Source organism: Berghia stephanieae, chromosome 1 (assembly GCF_034508935.2).
Source record: "Berghia stephanieae isolate SIO BIC M18660-M18661 chromosome 1, UCSD_Bste_1.3, whole genome shotgun sequence".
Lineage (NCBI taxonomy): Eukaryota > Metazoa > Mollusca > Gastropoda > Nudibranchia > Aeolidiidae > Berghia > Berghia stephanieae.
In genome coordinates, this window is record NC_088360.1 from 36,228,789 (window position 1) to 36,248,788 (window position 20,000).

The window sequence follows — 20,000 nt, forward strand, 5'->3', positions numbered from 1 at the left end:
TGTTTTTGTTTGTTTGTTTAAACCAGGGAAGAGGATGTGGTTTATGGGATATCGGTGTAATCAGACTCAAATGAAGGAGGGGGGAAACATAACAGTTTGATCGAGCTAACTTGAGATACATATGTTTTCTGTTCAATAATGGGTGAAGGCTGTGTTGCTGATAGGGTTTTAAATCAATGGAGCTCGGTCTTAACGAGGTGGTGGTACTGATGGTTATTTCTCGTTATTTCAGAGGTTTTGATTATTGCACAGTGCTGTTAATATTGGATAAAAGAATAATGTAATTTTCTGAATAAAAAGAGCTGTTTTTTATTATATTTGTTCAGATTTAAGTGTATAATTTGTCAATGACCCAGTTTATTTTTTTGTATTTTTTTTTTGGTCATGTCTACATCTGAATCATCTCTTCCGTGTAAGTAGTGCAAGCAAATCTTGAGGCAGTGCCAACTTACTCATACATTAAAGTACAAGCATTAAAACACAATCTCAAAATAGTCATACTGTTAAGAAAAATGTGATGTCATCGAAATGGTTTCTTTTATTCATACTTACAGTGCAACAAAGAAGTTTGTCCTGTTGTAATCTTGTATGTCAAATTCTGCTCTCTTGAAGTATGCAAACACCATTGCAATGAGATACTGCAGATTAAACATTTTTCTTGTAAATAATTATCAATTGGAATAGGAATTTGATTTGGCTATATTATTGTATTATTATTTTAAATTTTTTTTTATAGTGTGTAGCGATATGTAAATCTTTTGACTGGCATGTTCCTTTATTGAATATATACTTAGAAATTGCAGTCATAACTAACAGATCAGATAGAACGAAAACTTAGATTCGAATTAAATCCAACCATTGGTCCCGACGACTTTATTCCATCCAGATCGATCTGCGTTTATAACTGTCTTCACCGTGATTATTCTCCGTGCTATAATTTCCAAAAAAACCCATTAATTTCCACTACTGTTTAAATGCAATGTAATAGTAATAGGCAATTTCAAGACGTCCCTTATCCCTTTAAAAAGTTAAGGGCCTCTATACCACTAGCAATCCATAAACAAACAGTTGGTAAGAGAAATTATGTACACAATAAATTACGAACAAATATAATAAATATCCACTGGTCTGAAAAAAACTCATTTTCCAGGGATTTTAAGAGACAAAACAAAAAAAATAATCATTATGGTTGCCGTTACATGAACAAATTAAGATTAAGAAGCAACTGCTTTAATAGTTCATGTGAAATAAGTGGTTTAAAATAGTTTACCGCCACTTATCCTCTACCCATCTACTGGAAATATGATTAGAAAAAAATTATTGGCCTTATTATCAAAACTGTTTGGAATTGAATACAAAAGGAAACTTTCAAGGCTGATCCAATTTAGCTTGACTGCATGGTGTCACTTAAAAAAAATAATTGATGTAGAGCATAACACTTTGTATTTTCTAAAACCAAATGTAAATAATTTGTTATTTATCATCAAAATTTTCAGAAATCTTTTTTCCTGACATTTTAAAAGGAATTTACGGTGTTGATGAACCTACTATAGTGCATATGGGGACAATCAACAATCAAGAAATTTATTAACTCCTCTAAGTCATAGAAATCAAAAGAAAGATTTAAAAATGAACTCAAAATTCATAATGCGAAGGCGAACTGTGAATAAACAAAAACTTTTAAAACCTTGTCAGCTATCCGTTTGCAACTGTCCATTTTTAAAAATTCGCTTATTACAGGATCATCTGCAAAAGTAAACGTGATGGCACACAAAATATGGCGGCTAAGACTAAAAAATTGATTGAAAGAATGATTATAATGATGATGATGATAATGATGATGATGATGATGAGATTGAAAAGCTGATTGAAAGAAAAATACCAATAAGATTCATTGTTATATGGGAGAATGTTCCTATAGCTTAAAATTGGTGAAACGGCTGACTCGAAAGCATATGGACCAATTTGATCAGGGTATTAATAATAATGATAATAATAATAATAATAATAATAATAATAATAATAATAATAATAATAATAATAATAATAATAGTGATGATGATAATAATAATAATAATAATAATAATAATAATAATAATAATAATAATAATAATAATAATAGTAATGATGATGATGATAATAATAATAATAATAATAATAATAATAATAATAATAATAATAATAATAATAATAATAATAATAATAATAATAATAATAATAATAATTAGATTATCATTTTTCACTATTAATTATCAATATTATTATTATTATTATCATCATCATCATCATCATCATCATCATCATCATCATCATTATTATTAATATTATTATTATTATTATTATTATTATTATTATTATTATTATTATTATTATTATTATATTATTATTATTATTATCATTACTATTATTGCTATAATAATAATAATAATAATAATAATAATAATAATAATAATAATAATAATAATGATGATGAGATGATAATAATATGATAATTAATAGATGAATAATGATGAAAAATAATAATAATAATAATAATAATAATAATAATAATAATAATAATAATAATAATAATAATAATAATAATAATAATAGTAATCATACATTCTTGTACTAGCATAATAATGATGATGATGATGATGATGATGATGATGATGATGATGATGATGATGATGATGATGATGATGATGATGATGATGATGATGATGATGATGATGATAATAATAATAATAATAATAATAATAATAACAATAATAATAGTAATCATACATTCTTGTACTAGCATAATAATGATGATGATGATGATGATAATAATATTAATAATAATATTGATAATTAATAGTGAATAATGATGATGATGATGATGATAATAATAATAATAATAATAATAATAATAATAATAATAATAATAATAATAATAATAATATAATAATAATAAATATAATAATAATAATAATATAATAATAATAATAATAACAATAATAATAGTAATCATACATTCTTGTACTAGCATCGCACACATTCTGATCTACTACGTGAACTTATCCATACACACACAACTGTACTATCTATCAAGTTAAAACAATAAAGTACATAAAATAAACTCTTCTTAAAAGTACGATTGTCAATTTTTTTTTTAAAAAAGGTCACTAAAGTTTCACTGTTTTTGGTCATATATGAAAGGGAACTCCTGTCCATTAGACCAGGTGGAATTTATTTTGTGATCGACTAGTATCTTATCAAAAAGGAAGCAAGCATTGCAGAAAAAAAAATATGGTTCCTAAATTGATATAAACTTTGAATGTTAACATTTTCATTTCTCTATAATTATTCCTGAGATGAAGAAAAGCAAATCATGTCTTTCATATGCAGTGCAAGCAGGTAATTGGAAGAACAGAGCTTAACTGGAACATAATCTTTGCTATATAAATTCTACTGGTTAATTGGAATGCATGCCAGTTTATTGGAATGACCTTCAGAATGTTGTAAGAATTTTTTATCTTTCCTAAAAATCTAAACTATATATTCATCCCTATGAGATTAGTATCAATAATTAAATCAGCCTATGTCCTCAAATGAACAAATAGGTCCGTTAATTAAAAATGGCAACAAGCCTATCTTCACCCATTGCTATGGTAATGATAGTATGTTATACTGTGTTGTAATTAATGGTGAAACAGGATTCATTTGGGATCTGAACGTTGACAGTCATTATTCATTAGATATGATCGCTTCATTTTCTTCATTATATTATAACCATGATATAAAAATGGAGAATGAAATTTTAGACAAACAACTGAAAGGATGCTATATATTGCTATTGTTATAATTATCACACTAGGCATGATTGAAGCGATGAAATGTTGTTCCGATTATGAAAGCCACTCGTGGGACTGGTTAATTGGAATGATTTCTGCGTAATGGTGCTGTTCCAACTATGCAGCTTGCACTGTACTGCTCAATGATGAAAAGAGAAAGAGAAAAAAAAAGACACTATATATATATATATATATATATATATATATATATATATATATATATATATATATATATATATATATATATATATATATATATATATATATATGTAATTTAAAGAATAATCTATTGAGTGTTTAGACATCTATACATTCATCTAAGGGGATTTAGAATATTTGAATCTGTATTTGAAAAAAATATCGAACCTGTTAGTCTGAAAAATTCTTTCATTTCCTTTGCTTTCACCAGAAAACGTGAGTTGACGACCTTTGCTTTACTTTTGGTCCATTTACATTTATTTGCCTCATTGCCACTATACCTCTTGTTGGCCATTACAAAGTTACTTTCTCTCCCAGTTTGAATCATGCTCGTTGGTAAATCTGTGTTTAATTGTCTACTAAAATCAGGCATGAATCTTTTCATTTTGTTGTTCTTGTCTATTGTTGGAAGTCTTGGTTTGTCAGTAAAAAACATGTCCTGTGCTTCATCTTTTTCATTAAAAAATTCATTATATTTGTTTAACAGCTCTTGACTGCTGTCATTGTCTTTCTCTATTTTTATTGATGTTTCCTCTTCCAATCCAAAGCTTGAAAAGGACCATGCATTTGACATGGCAGGAATAACCTGCAATAGAATTATAAGCAATGGTAATTGTTTTCATAAACAATGCTAGAGAAGAATATGAATAGGAAATTGGTATGGAATGAAAATGAAGAATTGGTAAAATATCAGAGATCTTAAAACATCTGTAACTCTTAAGTAAACAAGACCCGTGGTCTCAATAAAGTGTGTAACGGTGCATGAGTGGGAAAAAATGTTAAATGACTTGAAAATGGTCAGAATAGGAAAATACATTAATCCTTTCCAGTATTATGTTGATTCAACTTAAATATAATAAATTTAGACCGCATATTCAAGTGTAAGCATCCTGCTCATCCCATCTTGTTAGATAGTCTCGGTGGATTTCGGCATGCAAGAAGAAGCTGTAGGACGACCACAGTTTTCCAAGTAACAGAAAAGAAATTAGGCAAAAAACAGAGATCGGTGTTTTTTGTACAAGCAATTTAAAGGTTTTTGGTGCAGTTGAAGGGAGGAGGTTTTAGTTTTACCAGGATTTTAATACTTTTACTGACTTGATCTCAGGTTTACGTTGGCTTCATGTGAAAAACCACTCATCCGTATTTGATATTTGCCATCAGCAAGAAGGCAATGTGTTTTTTTTCATATATCTAGAAGCCTAGGGAGAAGGAATGAATTCCAAATGCTTCCATCACTTACTACAACCATGTGTTTTAGTTGCGTCTACAAATCAAAATAGGATTTTTATTTTGATATTGTTTGAGAGTTGTAAATGTAACAACGCGCGGGATTGGAGTGCGTTTTTACGTTTAGCCAACTTTTGTAATTAAATGTAATGTAAATGCCGTCGCAATTTGAATTTCCCCAAAGCCTTCTTTGTAAGTTTTCATATTCACTATCTAATCATAAACTGGACGCAAAGGGTAGGCTACGGTGAGAATCAAGTTTCGATCCGATCCACTGCTTTGCTTGCTCTTGTGCGTTTATGTGATGATGATGGGCAACTGTGTAGATCCAAAAGTAACAGTATCATTGTTGCATGCTATTTGTGAATCTAGAATCTTGCCTGTCTGATTTGTAATAAGTAGTTATAATCGTTTGTCCAATATGTCAGAGAGTGATTTTCAAAAATTCAACCCAGAACGTGGATTTCTTTGTCCGGCCTTACCAGCAGATGTGAAATTTTGGCGTTTGGTTGGGTGGCAACGCCTATCTCAATGACCTTTGACTTTGTAGTTGTAGCTTCCGCTTTTGCCTCGACGCGACGCGCCATACTTTTCGATTGAGTTTGCCTAGGGTTAGTGTTAGTCGTAGGGTACGTGCACTATGTATGTTGAGTCGGTGATGTCGTGTTGTCATCACTAGTTTCTAGCGTCCGGATATAAATGTCATTAAAAAAAAAAAGAAAGAAAAGAAAAATAACAACAACAAAAGACCGATCTTGTGATAAACTTCTGTATTCTGTAATGTGTGTGTGTGTGTGTGTGTGTGTGGGGGGGGGGGGGGGGGTTAATACGCCTGAAACGAGGCGACCTAGAAGGCCCTGGCCTGAAACAAAGACATTATATATATATATATATATATATATATATATATATATATAATATTAGGTATATATATATATATATATATATATATATATATATATATATATATATATATATATATATATATATATATATATATATATATATTTATGAGTGTTGGTGGGTACTTGTAGGTACGAAAGTGCTCGATAATGGTGGTTAGAGCTAATATATAATGTAAATTTTCACTCACATTTTTTGCCGAGACGACTCGTTTCTGTGTTTTGCCTTTAATTCACACTTCTTCAGTCGGCATAATCCATTCTGTCATGTCCGTAGAAAACTCCAAACTAAAGTTGTTTCTCTGTGTAGTGGTGATTAGTTTTTATGTGTATTGTGATGTGCTCTCATGTTTATATTATGAGTGTGTGTGTGTGTGTGTGTGTGTTTGTATGTGTGCGTGTGCGTGTAGGTGTGTTGTTGTACATGTGTGTGTGTGATATTGTAGTGGAATGTGGTTGCGGCGGGGGGGGGGGGGGGGGAGAGAGGGGGAGGAGGGGTATAATGGGGTCGGGAGGGGGTGGGGGGAAAGGGGGGGGGGGGGTTATTTGGCCTTTTGCGTTTTGAGCTTGAATTTGTTAGAGTGTCTGCACATTGTCATCAGTTCAAATCTTTTGTTTAAGGTGCTATTGTTTCTGTGGTTGTGTAGTAAAATCTCCAGTTTCTCTGTCAGGCATAAATTGCATTTTCTAGCACCGCATCTGTAGGGGCTGCTTTGCTTGACGACCTCCCAGGTTATTGTTGGTGTTTTTTGTGTGTTTATTTGTTCCCAATAGTGCATTGCTAATTTGGTGCTTTTTGCTTTGCTTTCATGTGTTATGGAGGCTTTGTGGTTGTTGTATCGTGTTTTGAATGAGGGTTCTGTGCTGCCGATGTATTGTGCTGCGGTGTTGTCAGTGGTTATGGTGGCTTTGTAGACTATGGCGCTTTTTTGGCAGTTTCCTTTAAGAGGGCAATTGTCTTTCTTTCTGCAGTTACAGTTGTCTTTATTTGTATTGGTGTTGTTGGGTTCGGATATGATTTGTCTGTTGTGGTTGGTAATGATCTGTTTCATGTTTTGTGCACAGCTGTAGCTTATCTTGACGTTGTTTCTGTTGATTATTTTGTGCAGACGGTGGTTCTTCGGGAAGTGCTTATCGATGAGTGCAAGGAACTGCTTGCCGATGTTTGAAGTGATTGCGTTGTTGAACGGCGGGTTGAACCATATTATGTTCCTTTTTCTGTTTTGTTTTGGTGTTGTGGCGTGTGTTAAATTTTTGTATTTCAGTGTTGAGTTGTGTCCGCTCTGTTTGAGTGCCATTTCGTAGTCTTGTTTGTTTCGTTGAATATGTTTTCATTTGAAGAGAGGTTGTTTAGCCGTTGTTCTATCATGGTGGGTATTTGTTTTATTATCGTAGGTGGGTGGTTGGAGTGTTTGTGGACGTACAATGGGGCGCTGTTGGGTTTCTTGTATGGTCTGTACGTGTTAGTTTTGAGGCAGAGGGTTGTGTCCAGGAAATCGACTTGGTGTAGGTTACTTTCTAGTGTGATTTTGAGGTCGAGATCCTTGAATAATTTTATGAGTTTTTTCTTCATTCTTTCTTCTTCTTCTTCTTCTTCGTTCCCGTCACGTCACATGGTCAGTCCGGTCTGGTGAATGAAGCCCACAGTGGTCCTGAGGTCGTCCTCACTTCCGTACAGCTTCTTTGAGTATGGGGTTGGGTCAGGCCAGAAGTTCCTTCTCAACTGGTTGTACTTTGGACATTCCATTAGGACATGATGTCCATTTTCATTTTCAAGTCCGCAGTCACATTGTCCAGAGGCACCTGCTCTGGACATCCTTCACATATGTTCCTTTAACTGGTTGTGTCCAGTTCTCAGTCTGAAGATGATGACCTGTTCCTTTCTGTCGAGCACCTTGATTGGGTCATTCATGTTGTATTCTGGGTGCTTCTCTCTCCATCTCTGAGACTGGATAAATTTGGCCATTTTGTTAATTTCTCCTGTTGAGTACATTGGGGAGGGTTGCTGCATGCGACTGCCTGCCTTCATTCTTTCAATGTTGGATTTTGATGTTGTGGTGTGTGTTCCTAGTCCGTCGTCCCTGTAGAGGCCGAAGTTTATGTTAGGCAGTTGGTCCTTGATCTGGTGTGTAATGTAGAGGCCCACTAGTTCGCACACTTCTGCTCCGTCGTATGCACCCATGGTGACGTCAAATTGGCCTTTTTTCTTGGTCCAGATTTCTCCATTGTGGAAGAGGAGCGACCGTCTTGCGTGTTTGATTATGTTTATGGTGTTTTGGTCGATGTCGGTGTGCTCTGTTGCGAATGTGATGGCTCTGATGAATGTTTTTTCTGTTATACTGGCGTAAAAATCAGAGATATCAAGCTGTATGAATTGTAGGTTGCGTTTGTTGGTGAGGGTTTTAAACCATTTGATGACTGCTTGTGTGTTTGTCCATTGTTGTATGTTTGTATTTTTTCTGATTGTGTTGTTGATTTCTTGGAGGTAGTGCTTGCTTATAATACCTATCTCTGGGTCCTGGGTTTGAGCCTCGTGAGTCATTCTCTCACCGTGTTCATGTGTAAAATGAGGGGGCAGCGTGGCTCAGCGGTACGGTCTTTGCTTCGTACCCGAAAGGTACCGAGTTCGATCACCCAGCTATTTTAAACTTGTTTTTAGACAGCCATTTTAATGAATAGTTCTCACTAAATTCTATATATCAGACTATAAACGTTTGTGTTACACAAAGTTTTGTATGTTGGTACCTTACATCCGGCTGGCGGATGATGTGGGTGTTTTACATAAACTCACAGCATCAATTACCAGACGGAGGCGGCAAGTCTCAATTATCATTATGTCAGTCGCCAGTGTATAATAATTTCTGACTCTATTACTTCTCAACTCAATGTATATTTCATTATCGGTTCAATATAAATGAAATGGATTTTGTGCAATGTTCAACACGATCATTAGTAACCATTGATCTACGTCATTAGCACCGTGTTACTGTCAGCATAATATGCCTTCGAATAAAGACTATCTGATTGGCACAGTTATTAAGACAATTCAACATTGCATCACGGCCAGTCTACTTATAGTCCAAGGTCACGGCCATAGAAGTAATTCTCGATTATGGACTTCATCAAAAAATAATTAACTTACAGTCTCGAATTTCCACATTCCTTTGCCTTATTGTCTATTTCTTCCCTGTTTAAAACAGAAAAAGCCCCCCCCCCAAAAAAAAAAAAACCAACAAAAAACAACAAAAACAAACAAAAAAAAAAAAAAAAAAAAAAAAAAAAAACAAAAAAAAAAAAACAACAAATAAAACACAAAACAAAAAACAAACCAAGATACAAACAAAACAAAACAAAACAAAAACAAATTTTTAAAAAAGCAAAAAAAAAAAAAAAAACACAAAAAAACAAAACAAACAAAAAAAAAAACAAAACAAAAACAACAACAAAGAAACACAACAAAACAATATTAGGTATATTATAATGTATATATATTATATTATGTTAAAAAAAAAAAAAAAAAAAAAAAAAAAAAAAAAAAAAAAAACACACACAAAAATAAAAATAAATAACTAACAAACAACCCCCCCCCCCACCAAAAAAAAAAACAAACAAAAAAACAATACAAATCAAAACAAAACAAAACATAAAATAAAAAAAAAATTTCAAAAGCAAAACTAGCTAAAAATCAAACGGTATCGCCGATAATCGGCTATGTGGTCTAGTGGTATGACACTCGCTGTCGGATCGGAAGGTCCTGGGTTCGAACCTCGCTCGGCGCATAGTTGAGTCCTTGGAGAAGGCTCTTTACTCACATTCTCTCACCATACTCAGGTGTAAAATGAGTACCTGGCCGTTAACAGCGTTGTCTCTGTCCCAAAAATTTGTAATATCGCCTGACAGGCGTCATGTCTCGTCCTACATGTTATGTGTTGCTGGTGGCCAGGGACCCCTTGTAAAGCGGTTTGAGCACGTTTAGTGGATACTGCGCTATATAAAAGCTCAAGTTTAATCACTGGCAAGGGAAGTAAGGCAGGAAATAATACTGGAAGAATAGGGTATGTATTGGTTATCTTCCATGAGTATGAGGATTCCAGCGGGTTTTTTATTTTTAGCTTCTCCCAAGAGCATGTTAGAATCCAACGAAAAGATGAAACAAACCATCGCTTTGGAGACTGTCAGCGTAAATTGACCACGATGGATCGTACCTTTTGTGAACTCGTAGCCCGACACTGGCCAAAAACTTCACACTACAAGGCGACGACCTCCTGAAGAAAATGAATCAACGCTTTCTGACTTTCTTTCTTTCGATAATAGTCGCATTTTAATATGAACTAATTTTTTAGAGACGTTAAGGCTACAACTACAAGTTAATGCAAGTGAAAGCTGCGGATGGAGATGGTGAGAAGGGAGCAGATGTCCACCGAGATGAGTTGGAGTACCAACATTTGACCTGAAAGGCTGAAAGGTCAAGTTTCTTTGTATTGCCCACAGTTCCGTGAGTGACTGGGTTTGCCTGATGCGAACATATTATTTGCAGGTCTGTTAACAGAGCGCAAGTATAGATTTAAAAAATCATAATTAGGGTTATCAGACCTGCAAATTAGTGCACGTCTCATTGGTTACTTTATCTTAGAGCCTAATCTGAATTAGAAAGATGAGGCTGCATCGTTACTGATAATGATACAATCACTTCACGATGGATACAATGTTTCAAAAAATCGTTCAAAGGTCAGCAGTGACCGGAGTTAACTAGTAGTTCAAAGTTCAAGGCCACAGTGATTGAAGAGGTGAAAAGTGAAAAGTCAAAGAAATTGTTCGGTGGTGTTTATCTTTAACTTGATATAAAGTGAAAATCTAATTTCAACGTACGTAAACCGTTATTTCTTCCTCTTACATTTAGTTTTTTTTCTTCTTGATGCCAGCAGTAACAGCGCAGTGTAGTGCATGGAATTGGAATAAACATATATTATCACTCACACTGACCAAACAAAAAGTCAAAATTAAAATTCAAGACGACAACCGACATAATACCAAAAAGAAAGCAAATTGTAAATTTAAATAGTGAGTTGTAGACTAGACTATTCAATTGTTCAACCCAGACCAGTGCAATCATTTGTTTCCTTGAGCACTGGGTGCTAACGACAATTCACTTGATAGGCGCTGCACTCAGCTTAAATGACGTCAACGTATTAGTCCTAGTTTCAAAGTCTAAAGTTAGGCATTGGTAAAGGAGCGAGGTCCCTGTCGCCATCTTACTTTGTTCACACAGAGACTGAGTTGCCACCTTGGCTGTAGTAAATAGCAGTTCTGGAGAGGGGAGGGGGATGGCACGGCAGAGAAACTTACCGAAAAGAGAAAATGAAGGGGAGGGTTTTTTTTTTTTTGGGGGGGGGGGGGGGGGGGGGGGGGGCTCTGAAGACTTACTGCTTTAGTTGAAACTTGAGTTTCTTGTTACAATTATGTTTATTACTCATTTTCATTTATCACCATTTTCAGGCTTCACATCTATTATATTCTCATAAAATTCCCTTTTTCTATTTAGGCACAATCCATTCTTGCCCACGGATCATTATGCTGAAAAATGCTTTATGGTCTGCTTTGCAGGCCCGAAATCTGCTAAATCGACAATGTTGGCGGACAATGCAACCATTATCATGTTCCAAGCTCAGCTGTTCATTTCACTCTTCTACAATTTTTAAAAAGGCAACTGACAGAAATGTTAATGTTGGTAAATATAATATATTTCTCTCATATGATTTTAGATGCATCAATGTATTATATTCAATATAATTTTTGATTTATATGCTTTTTTGACAGTTATTTCTAATCATATTTTTAAAAATGCTCCAAAGACCTGGAACCTGTTGAACTTTTCCCTACTTATTGCTTAAATACTTTTGACAAGTTTTGAATATAGATTGAAGCTCTATACAGGTTCAATGTTATAATTTGTGTGACCACTGTGTTATTATTCTTAAAACAAATTCTTGAAAAATAGTTTAGCACAAAATATTTGATTACCATGTAGTGTCCTATTGTTTACGTCGCTTATCATTTGTATACTGTTAAGGATTTTAGGAAGCTTTGCTTTTTCGTTAGAAAAAAATAGAATGTGCCGCGTATATATTTCAACACTATGCTGCAGACTATGCCCATGTACACCTTTGCTAAGATCTATAACTATTTAAAATTTTTAAAGAATTTTTCCATGCCCTGTAAAATATATCTTAAGCATTCATAGTTTTGAGGTTCCATCATATCCTCACTCCATTTGTATATTTTAGATTATTATAATCATAATCGTCATTATTATCATCATCGTCGTCATCATCATCCTTATCATCGTGACCATCATCATCATACTCATCATCATCGTCATGATTCATCATTATCATTATCATCATCATCATCATCATCATTATTATTGATTGGGTCTCTCTACTCACTGACCTCCCATAGCGGGCAGGGGGTCCATACTATGTCTTCTATCCCCTTATGTCTGTTTTCCGACATGCTTTTTGTCTTTGTCTTGGAATGAGATTACTTGGTTTTGTCCTGGCCCTGGCCGGAGTCCTGGCTGGGAGGGAAACAGTCAAATGCATAGTTATTGTTTTGAGAGATGATATTTTTTTCCTTGTAAATCATCTCTCTGTTATGTATTATCATATTTATTTTTAATGTATAATGTAAGCATCTGAGTGTATTCCTCTTTGTTGGATTTTGTGCTTGTGTCCTGATGAGACTTATAGGTGATCTCAAACTAAGTACATTGGTGGTATGCTCTTGGAATCTACATCTGATCCCTATTTGTTCCCAGTTCCCCTTTGTCTTACTTTCTCTTGGGTGCTTTAATTGTAATTCTAGAACTTTTACTATCCCATTTTCTTCCTTTTTACTGGCGCTGATATAACCTAAATGTGTTGCAAGCGCCGTAAAACCCTTAAAAACAAAAAAACAAAATCTCTTTACTCATAGCACCAAATTATTATTATTATTATTATTATTATTATTATTATTATTATTATTATTATTATTATTATTATTATTATTATTATTATTATTATTATTATTATTATTATTATTATTATTATTATTATTATTGTTATTATTATTATTATTATTTTTATTATTATTATTATTATTATTATTATATATTATTATTATTATTATTATTATTATTATTATTATTATTATTATTATTATTATTATTATTATTATCATTATTTATCTTCTTCTTCTTCTTCTTCTTCTTCTTTCTTCTTCTTCTTCTTCTTCTTCTTCTTCTTCTTCTTCTTCTTCTTCTTCTTCTTCTTCTTCTTCTTCTTCTTCTTCTTATTATTATTATTATTTTATTTTTTTTTTAATATTAAAAAAAAATAATTTTATTATTATTATTTTTGAAAACACTCTTATGTGTTTTTAATTACAAATCATTGTTTCATTTTTCATGTTAAAAAAGTCCTCATTAGTAGTCTAATTGCTTAAATAATTACCTCCTCAGCTCAAGAAACAACTCACTTTGAAGGTATCCGCAAAAGGGGATTTTATTTAGATGACATTGTAAGTTTTTGTGTTCATGGCTTTAATATATTCATTTCTTTGTGTTAAAAATGTGTGTAGCTTTGTAGTCACTAAGCCTCCTATTTGGCTAAGCTTGTCTTTTAAATCTCCTTTGGTGGTCAAGGGGAATATGATAATTTTATTTTGGTGAGATGCTTGAAAAACGTCAGAAGATATAAAGGACAGCATCATTTTTTTTCTCGGAGCTTCAGGCTTGTTGTATTGTCTCCTTCCATATATAATATAATGTAATATAATTATTTCACTTAGATTAGATTTCTCAACTTGTGCATTTGCTGTCCACTCATGTCGGTTACTCAAGATCACAGAAAATGTGTTGCTTAATGGAAGTGACCTATTTTGAGAGGTAGTGATTATAGAAAAACGTATGTAAAGATGCTACTAAAATCTTACCTTCAGTACAAATCATTGCTATAAATGCTGATTTATTTGTACTTGATTATGCAAATATAATAATAAATCGATTTTGATATAATTGTACTAAGATTAAGTACTCAGTATTTGATAATCAAATAAAACAAACAAAAAAGACACATAACCCCCCCCCCCCTCACTTTCTAAAAAAACAGATTGAATTGATGTTTGACAATCTTATGTACTTAGAATTAGGTAAAATCCTAAGTTGGTGATATGTTTTGTAAATTTAACAGATATTGATATAAGGAATAAAATGTCAGTAACCAATAAATCATTGAAAAAAAATATATTTAAATTCGAAGTGAAGACTTGCTAAATATCCAAAATAAATCCACTTGTGAATTGTCGAGATTTTCAGCAAAGGTAATTAGATTTCGAAGTAAAATATCACTATTCGTTTAAAAGTTCCAACAGAATTAAGAGTAGTGATAATTAATTTTGCTTGATATATGTGTAATAGTTAAACACCAGAAATTTGCAACTTCTGGTAGGCAATGTGCGGAATGAAAAAACAATAGCAACAATAGTCAAATTGAATGGAAGCTTCAACTTAATTGACATTAATCTCTCATTTGCCTTTAATGTTTCATGCATCATGTTTTATTGACAAAGGGGAAACCCAAAACGTCCATATAACTCTCTTTGTTAATTAAATTGAAGCTTTCATTCCTATTAGACTATTGTTATTTATTTCTTCAAGCTTCATCTGCAAAATTTGCAATGTGCAAAATGATAGATTAAAAACAAGACTTGCTTTTATATAGTGCAATATTCATTAAAAATGCTCAAAGTGCTTTACAAGGCATCCCTGACCAACAGCAACACGTAACATGTAGAACGAGAAATGACGCCTGTTAGGCGATATTTCAATTCATTTTCTGTAAGAGTCAACGCTGTTAACGGCCAGTACTCATCTTACATCTGAGTACGGTGAGAGAATGTGAGTAAAGAGCCTTTTCCAAGGACTCAACTATGTGCAGAGCGTGGCTCGAACCCAGGGTCTTCTGATCTGAAAGCGAGTGTCGTACCACTAGACCATAATAGTCGCACATTAATAGATAAAGGAGGAGTAAGAGAGAAAAAGTGAAAACGACATTGACGTTGTCTTGAATATGGCATTGTTTGTCAAAGGATTGAAACTGTACCAATTATAGTTTTCCCTCTGAATGCTTTCTTATCAAAATTGTTTCCCAGTACCAGAATGTGAAAGGCTACCAAGTGGAAGAAATTGCCATTGTTGAAGAAGGAAAGCATGTGCAGATTAAGTGGCAAGATGGCCACGTTTCCAGGTAATCGGTGTGTGTGTATGTGTGTGTGTGTATATGTGTTTGTGTGTGTGTGTGTGTATATAGGCAATCATTAAATTTATTATACTTATTCTCCCTCCTCACTACAGCATGTAAATTTACCCAGGTTTCATATTTTTAACTATTAAGACCATTTTTATCATTTAACTTACCCAGACATAGTAGCACTTTGAGGCAATGGATCACATATGGCTCATGGTACTTAAAAGGCAATTTTTTTTTCCTAAATATTTACATCTGTCTTTAACATATTTTTAAGAAAGAGCACTAACGAGTTCTTATTCTATCATATGCTGATCTCAATTCTGCCCCCCAAATATCAGTTGGTCCTCTTCAGTTTCTGGGCAGATTCTTAAAATTTTGAATGAGGTAGTTTGATGATTGGTGGCATCACTTTAATCTCAAGAATCATCTTTGAACCTATTCAAATTGACATTTGCTCATGCTTGTGCTTTGTCAAATGTATAGAGGCCATCAATATGTAGCTTGATAAGGATTTGCCCTGTTTTAAGCCATAGTATATAGTTTTTATCTTCTCTATCAAGGTTGTGTTTGAATGTTATGTCTTGTTTTGTAAAGTTTAACGTTTCAAAATTTTGAATGACTTTAAAAAAATTGATTAGATTTAAGTATTTTAAAAATGTTACATTGACAAAATTTCACCCTAGGTTTCATAGCATGTGGCTACGTCACAATTGTCACTGTGCTACTTGTCTCCCTTATACATCAACTGTCCTTGTTGACTTTTCCAAGATTGATGATGATCTACGCCTTGAATCGGCTAGTGTTGACGGTAAGTGTAATAATGAAGTTGTAGTGAAGATGCTAATTAATGCTTCCCTACACTCCTTACCCCCCCCCCCCATTTTTACAAAATAAAAAAAGAATTTAAAAAACAAGTAAAGTTGGGTAAAGATAAAGAAAGACATATTTCCCACCCCACCCATACTTTTCAGTAGGCATCTGCTTATTCTTGGGGCACCTGTGAATTTGAAAGTGACTGTTAATTTTTATCAGTTTTTAAGCACAAGGTTCAATTTCATTTGACTTCAAGATTCCAGTGAATATTTATGTATAGTTTTTGAAAATTGAATTTCATATTGATTAATGTTTTCTTTATCATAATGACAACTACTCACTATTGTATGATATATATATATATATATATATATATATTGGACACTCATAAAATTTACTGGACCAATTTGACAAGGCATACACAGCTGATCATTAGGTCCAATATTTTACTGAATAATAAAAAAGAAAAAAGGTGTTTAGAGCCGTAAAGCATAGAGAGCCCTAATTTTTCCAGGCCCAGCATTAAAGGACTTTGACAATTACTTTCAACACTTTCTAAAGAATGTTTGTCTGTTGCAATGTGACCAGCTTACCCAATAACTGCCTGGTAAAAAGTGGGATCGAAAAGAAAATTTTCTCTTCCAGATTCAAAACCAATTCACTGGCTTGTGAGTCTAGTGCTCCACAAATCGAGCTCTCTTGATTGCAATATTTTATTTAATAATTGCTTATTTCTTTTATTTCAGATGAAAATGTATTAGTTTTCACATGGAAAGGAAACACAGGTGAAACGTTTCACGAGGGTCCAATTCTCACAAAATTTCTAAGGTATCATTGTTACTCTGATGCTGCCATTAAGAAGAGAAGTCAACAAAGAGCCATGCATTTCAGTGATGATGTGAGTGAATTCTTTTATAAGTGCCATAATGCAAAGGGCTGATTTTTGACCTGAGAAAAAATATCTGTTATCAGGCCCTCAATTCCCGAGGTAGCAACACAGAAGTTAGTTCCTGTTTCATAACTCGATAATTGTAATTCTCTCCTTTTTGGTCTTCGCAGCTGAAAAATTAAATGGCTGCAGACCATACAAAACTGCAGATAGAATGATTTTTTTAAAAATGTTAAAAAGCAAGAAAGAGAAAGTGCTTTTCTCTTATTGAAAGAGCTGCATTGACGAACAGGAGCGAATGGAATTAAGTCCGAAGCTGCTGTCCTTGTTATTTCACTGCCTCAAAGGATCAGCCTCAACCTAGTTGTCTGAATTACAGTTATTGATGCTATGCGTTTAGATAAAATACTCGCCTGAACAGCCCACCAGATGAATTATACCTACAACCAAAACTATGTGTAACCTTTCATATTTATAGTCTGTAAGAGGAACTTTATTGTCTTAAAACAATAACAAAGAGTTGAGTGTTGTCACCTTCATTCATTCTATCGACAGCCAAGATAGTTGAGATTCTTGTCTGATTCCTCTTAGCTACTTTTTTCACATTTAACATTTTTGTTTTTATTACAGGATTTTAAAAATTGTGTTTGTGTGGAGTGCCTAGAGCCTCTGTTTGGATTAAGTGCTATGTAAATGTATTATTATTATTATTATTATTATTATTATTATTATTATTATTATTATTATTTTTTTTTTTATTATTGTTATTATCATTATTATTATTATTACGGGAGAGGACTACAGAGAAACAGCAAAACGTCCCGAATTCAACCTGATAACTACAGTGATGAGAAGCAGGCTCCGCTTTGCGGGGCATATCTTACGCATGGACGCAGACCGCCTCCTGCGTGGAACTTTTATTGCCTACTTGAAGAGCTCGACAACTAGACTGGCAGGCACTCTACTACATGGGCTGGATTCTATGCCCATTGACGCAATTGTGACTCTAGCCAGGAACAGACGTGCTTGGTCCCAATATGTGAATTCCCTGTGACCGTGACACTTTTATGCTGATGTAGCATAGCACCTAATAGGTGCTAATGTACAATGCAACTCATACATACATACATACATTATTATTATTATTACTATTATTATTATTATTATTATTATTATTATTATTATTATTATTATTATTATTATTATTATTATTATTATTATTATTATCATTATCATCATCATCATCATCATCATCATCATCATCATCATCATCATCATCATCATCATCATCATCATCATTATTTTTATTATTTTTCATTAGTACTGTAAACCATTTGAATGTTTTTCTTATTGTGGGGATTCTTTTCTGGCATCTCTGTGAGACTTTGATTGACCTTAGGCTTTGCACAAAAATGAATTGCTGCTGAGATCTACTTTTGTAAATTCTGTTTTGTTTTACGTTTTTCTTAGGTGCCTATGATTGTTGCATGCATTTTACTCAATGTTTATCTGTCAATTAATTGTCAGAATCTTGTGATGTAACACTCAGGAAAATATAACCGCTGCACTGTTCACATTGCTAGCGAACTTTATAGGGACATTATAATTACATTCACAAGAAGTGTAATGTTGCATGTCATTTAGTTGGTGCAGAGCTTCTAGAAACATTTTAGTATTCCTGTATACCCTGAAATTTTTATTTTAAAATGGCTTCATATGTGACTTTAATTTCTTTTCCTGTAGAAAACTATCCCTGAAGTGGACTGTGGAGAGATCATGGAATCAGATGATGGCCTTTACAAGTATGTACATATTGCATTTATTTGAGCAGGTTTGGCCAGATCTTACATTTTGGACAGTCAGTCATTATTCACATTTTATCTGTAAATAATCAGAAAAAAAGAAAGAAATTGATCATGTCATTTATCATAAACATTTAAGTGATCTAAATCATATTATTCTATTCTATATTATTAATGAAAATATAAATTAATGCTCTCAAACGGGACTCTGAACTAAATGAAGATAAAACTAAGGTGATTGTATGTTCGTGTTTGGCAATAAGTTGATATCTGTTGACTTGTCTACAGAATTATTATAGATGGCACAAGTTTTATTTTTTTAAAACATAAAGATGTGGTGTGTTTTTAAATTGTACGCTGTCAAATGGAGAAACAAATCGATAACATGGTACGAATGCTGAATTTTTTATTAAGAAGAATTGCCGAAATGAAAGAATTCCTCTCTTTAAATTCTTTTAAAACTTATTTTTCTTATTCCTTATTTATTTTCTCGTTTAGACTATTGTAATTCATTTCTTCTGGTCTAACTTATGTCCAATTAAACAGACTGTAACTAGTGTAGAATAATGCTGCAAGAATAATCCTGGGATCTTTTTATTTTGATAACAACACAGCGATGCTAATATGCTTGAATTTGCTTCCAATGAAGGCTTGGAACCAGCATACAATAACATTTTTGTTTGTTTGTTTCAAAGCAGTTATCCACCGTTTAACTCCAATTTACATCCAGGATTTAATTACCCCCTACAATTTCAACGAGAGTACTCAGATTACTGATTGGCACCTTATTTAGGAAAGATTGTCGGAGAACTTTACTAATTTCAGAAACATCTTAATAAATACCTATTGTGAATAATTCTCAGTCAATATATTTATCTCTTGTTCATCTTAAGCTGTCATTTGTTTGTGTTCTTGTGTGTGAATGTGTGTGTGTGTGTGTGTGTGTGCGCGTGTGTATAGGTAATGTACGGGAGCAGATTTTTGTGAGTGTCTGCTGAATTTTATCTACACTAAATAAACTTTGTGTAATTAATCTTTGTAAAGCGCTTTGAGACCTTGCAATA

The 20,000-nt window shown here is 33.0% G+C and overlaps 2 protein-coding genes across 4 annotated transcripts in view; one reads left to right on the forward strand and one right to left on the reverse strand.

Moving 5' to 3' along the window:
• Positions 1-552: 552 nt before the first annotated feature.
• Positions 553-5,827, reverse strand: LOC144967563 (uncharacterized; the record flags this gene model as incomplete). Its single annotated transcript, XM_078905045.1, is given in 4 exon segments — positions 553-638; positions 1,688-1,746; positions 4,182-4,599; positions 5,723-5,827. Coding segments are annotated over 4 exon segments (668 nt in total), but the record flags the coding sequence as incomplete, so codon positions are not given.
• Positions 5,828-10,616: 4,789 nt separating this feature from the next.
• The window catches only part of LOC144973245 (gamma-butyrobetaine dioxygenase-like), a 21,457-nt gene continuing 12,073 nt past the window's right edge, over positions 10,617-20,000 (forward strand). The window contains exons 1-7 of one of the 3 annotated variants that reach the window (XM_078915468.1): positions 10,617-10,679; positions 11,685-11,870; positions 13,644-13,702; positions 15,335-15,429; positions 16,116-16,240; positions 16,992-17,143; positions 18,878-18,936. In XM_078915468.1, coding sequence (XP_078771594.1) covers positions 11,714-11,870; positions 13,644-13,702; positions 15,335-15,429; positions 16,116-16,240; positions 16,992-17,143; positions 18,878-18,936 — 647 coding nt within the window. In that variant the 5' untranslated portion in view covers positions 10,617-10,679; positions 11,685-11,713. Of the gene's footprint in view, positions 10,680-10,914; positions 11,008-11,684; positions 11,871-13,643; positions 13,703-15,334; positions 15,430-16,115; positions 16,241-16,991; positions 17,144-18,877; positions 18,937-20,000 lie in introns of those variants that run through there. The other 2 variants (XM_078915478.1, XM_078915459.1) reach the window with 2 other exon arrangements.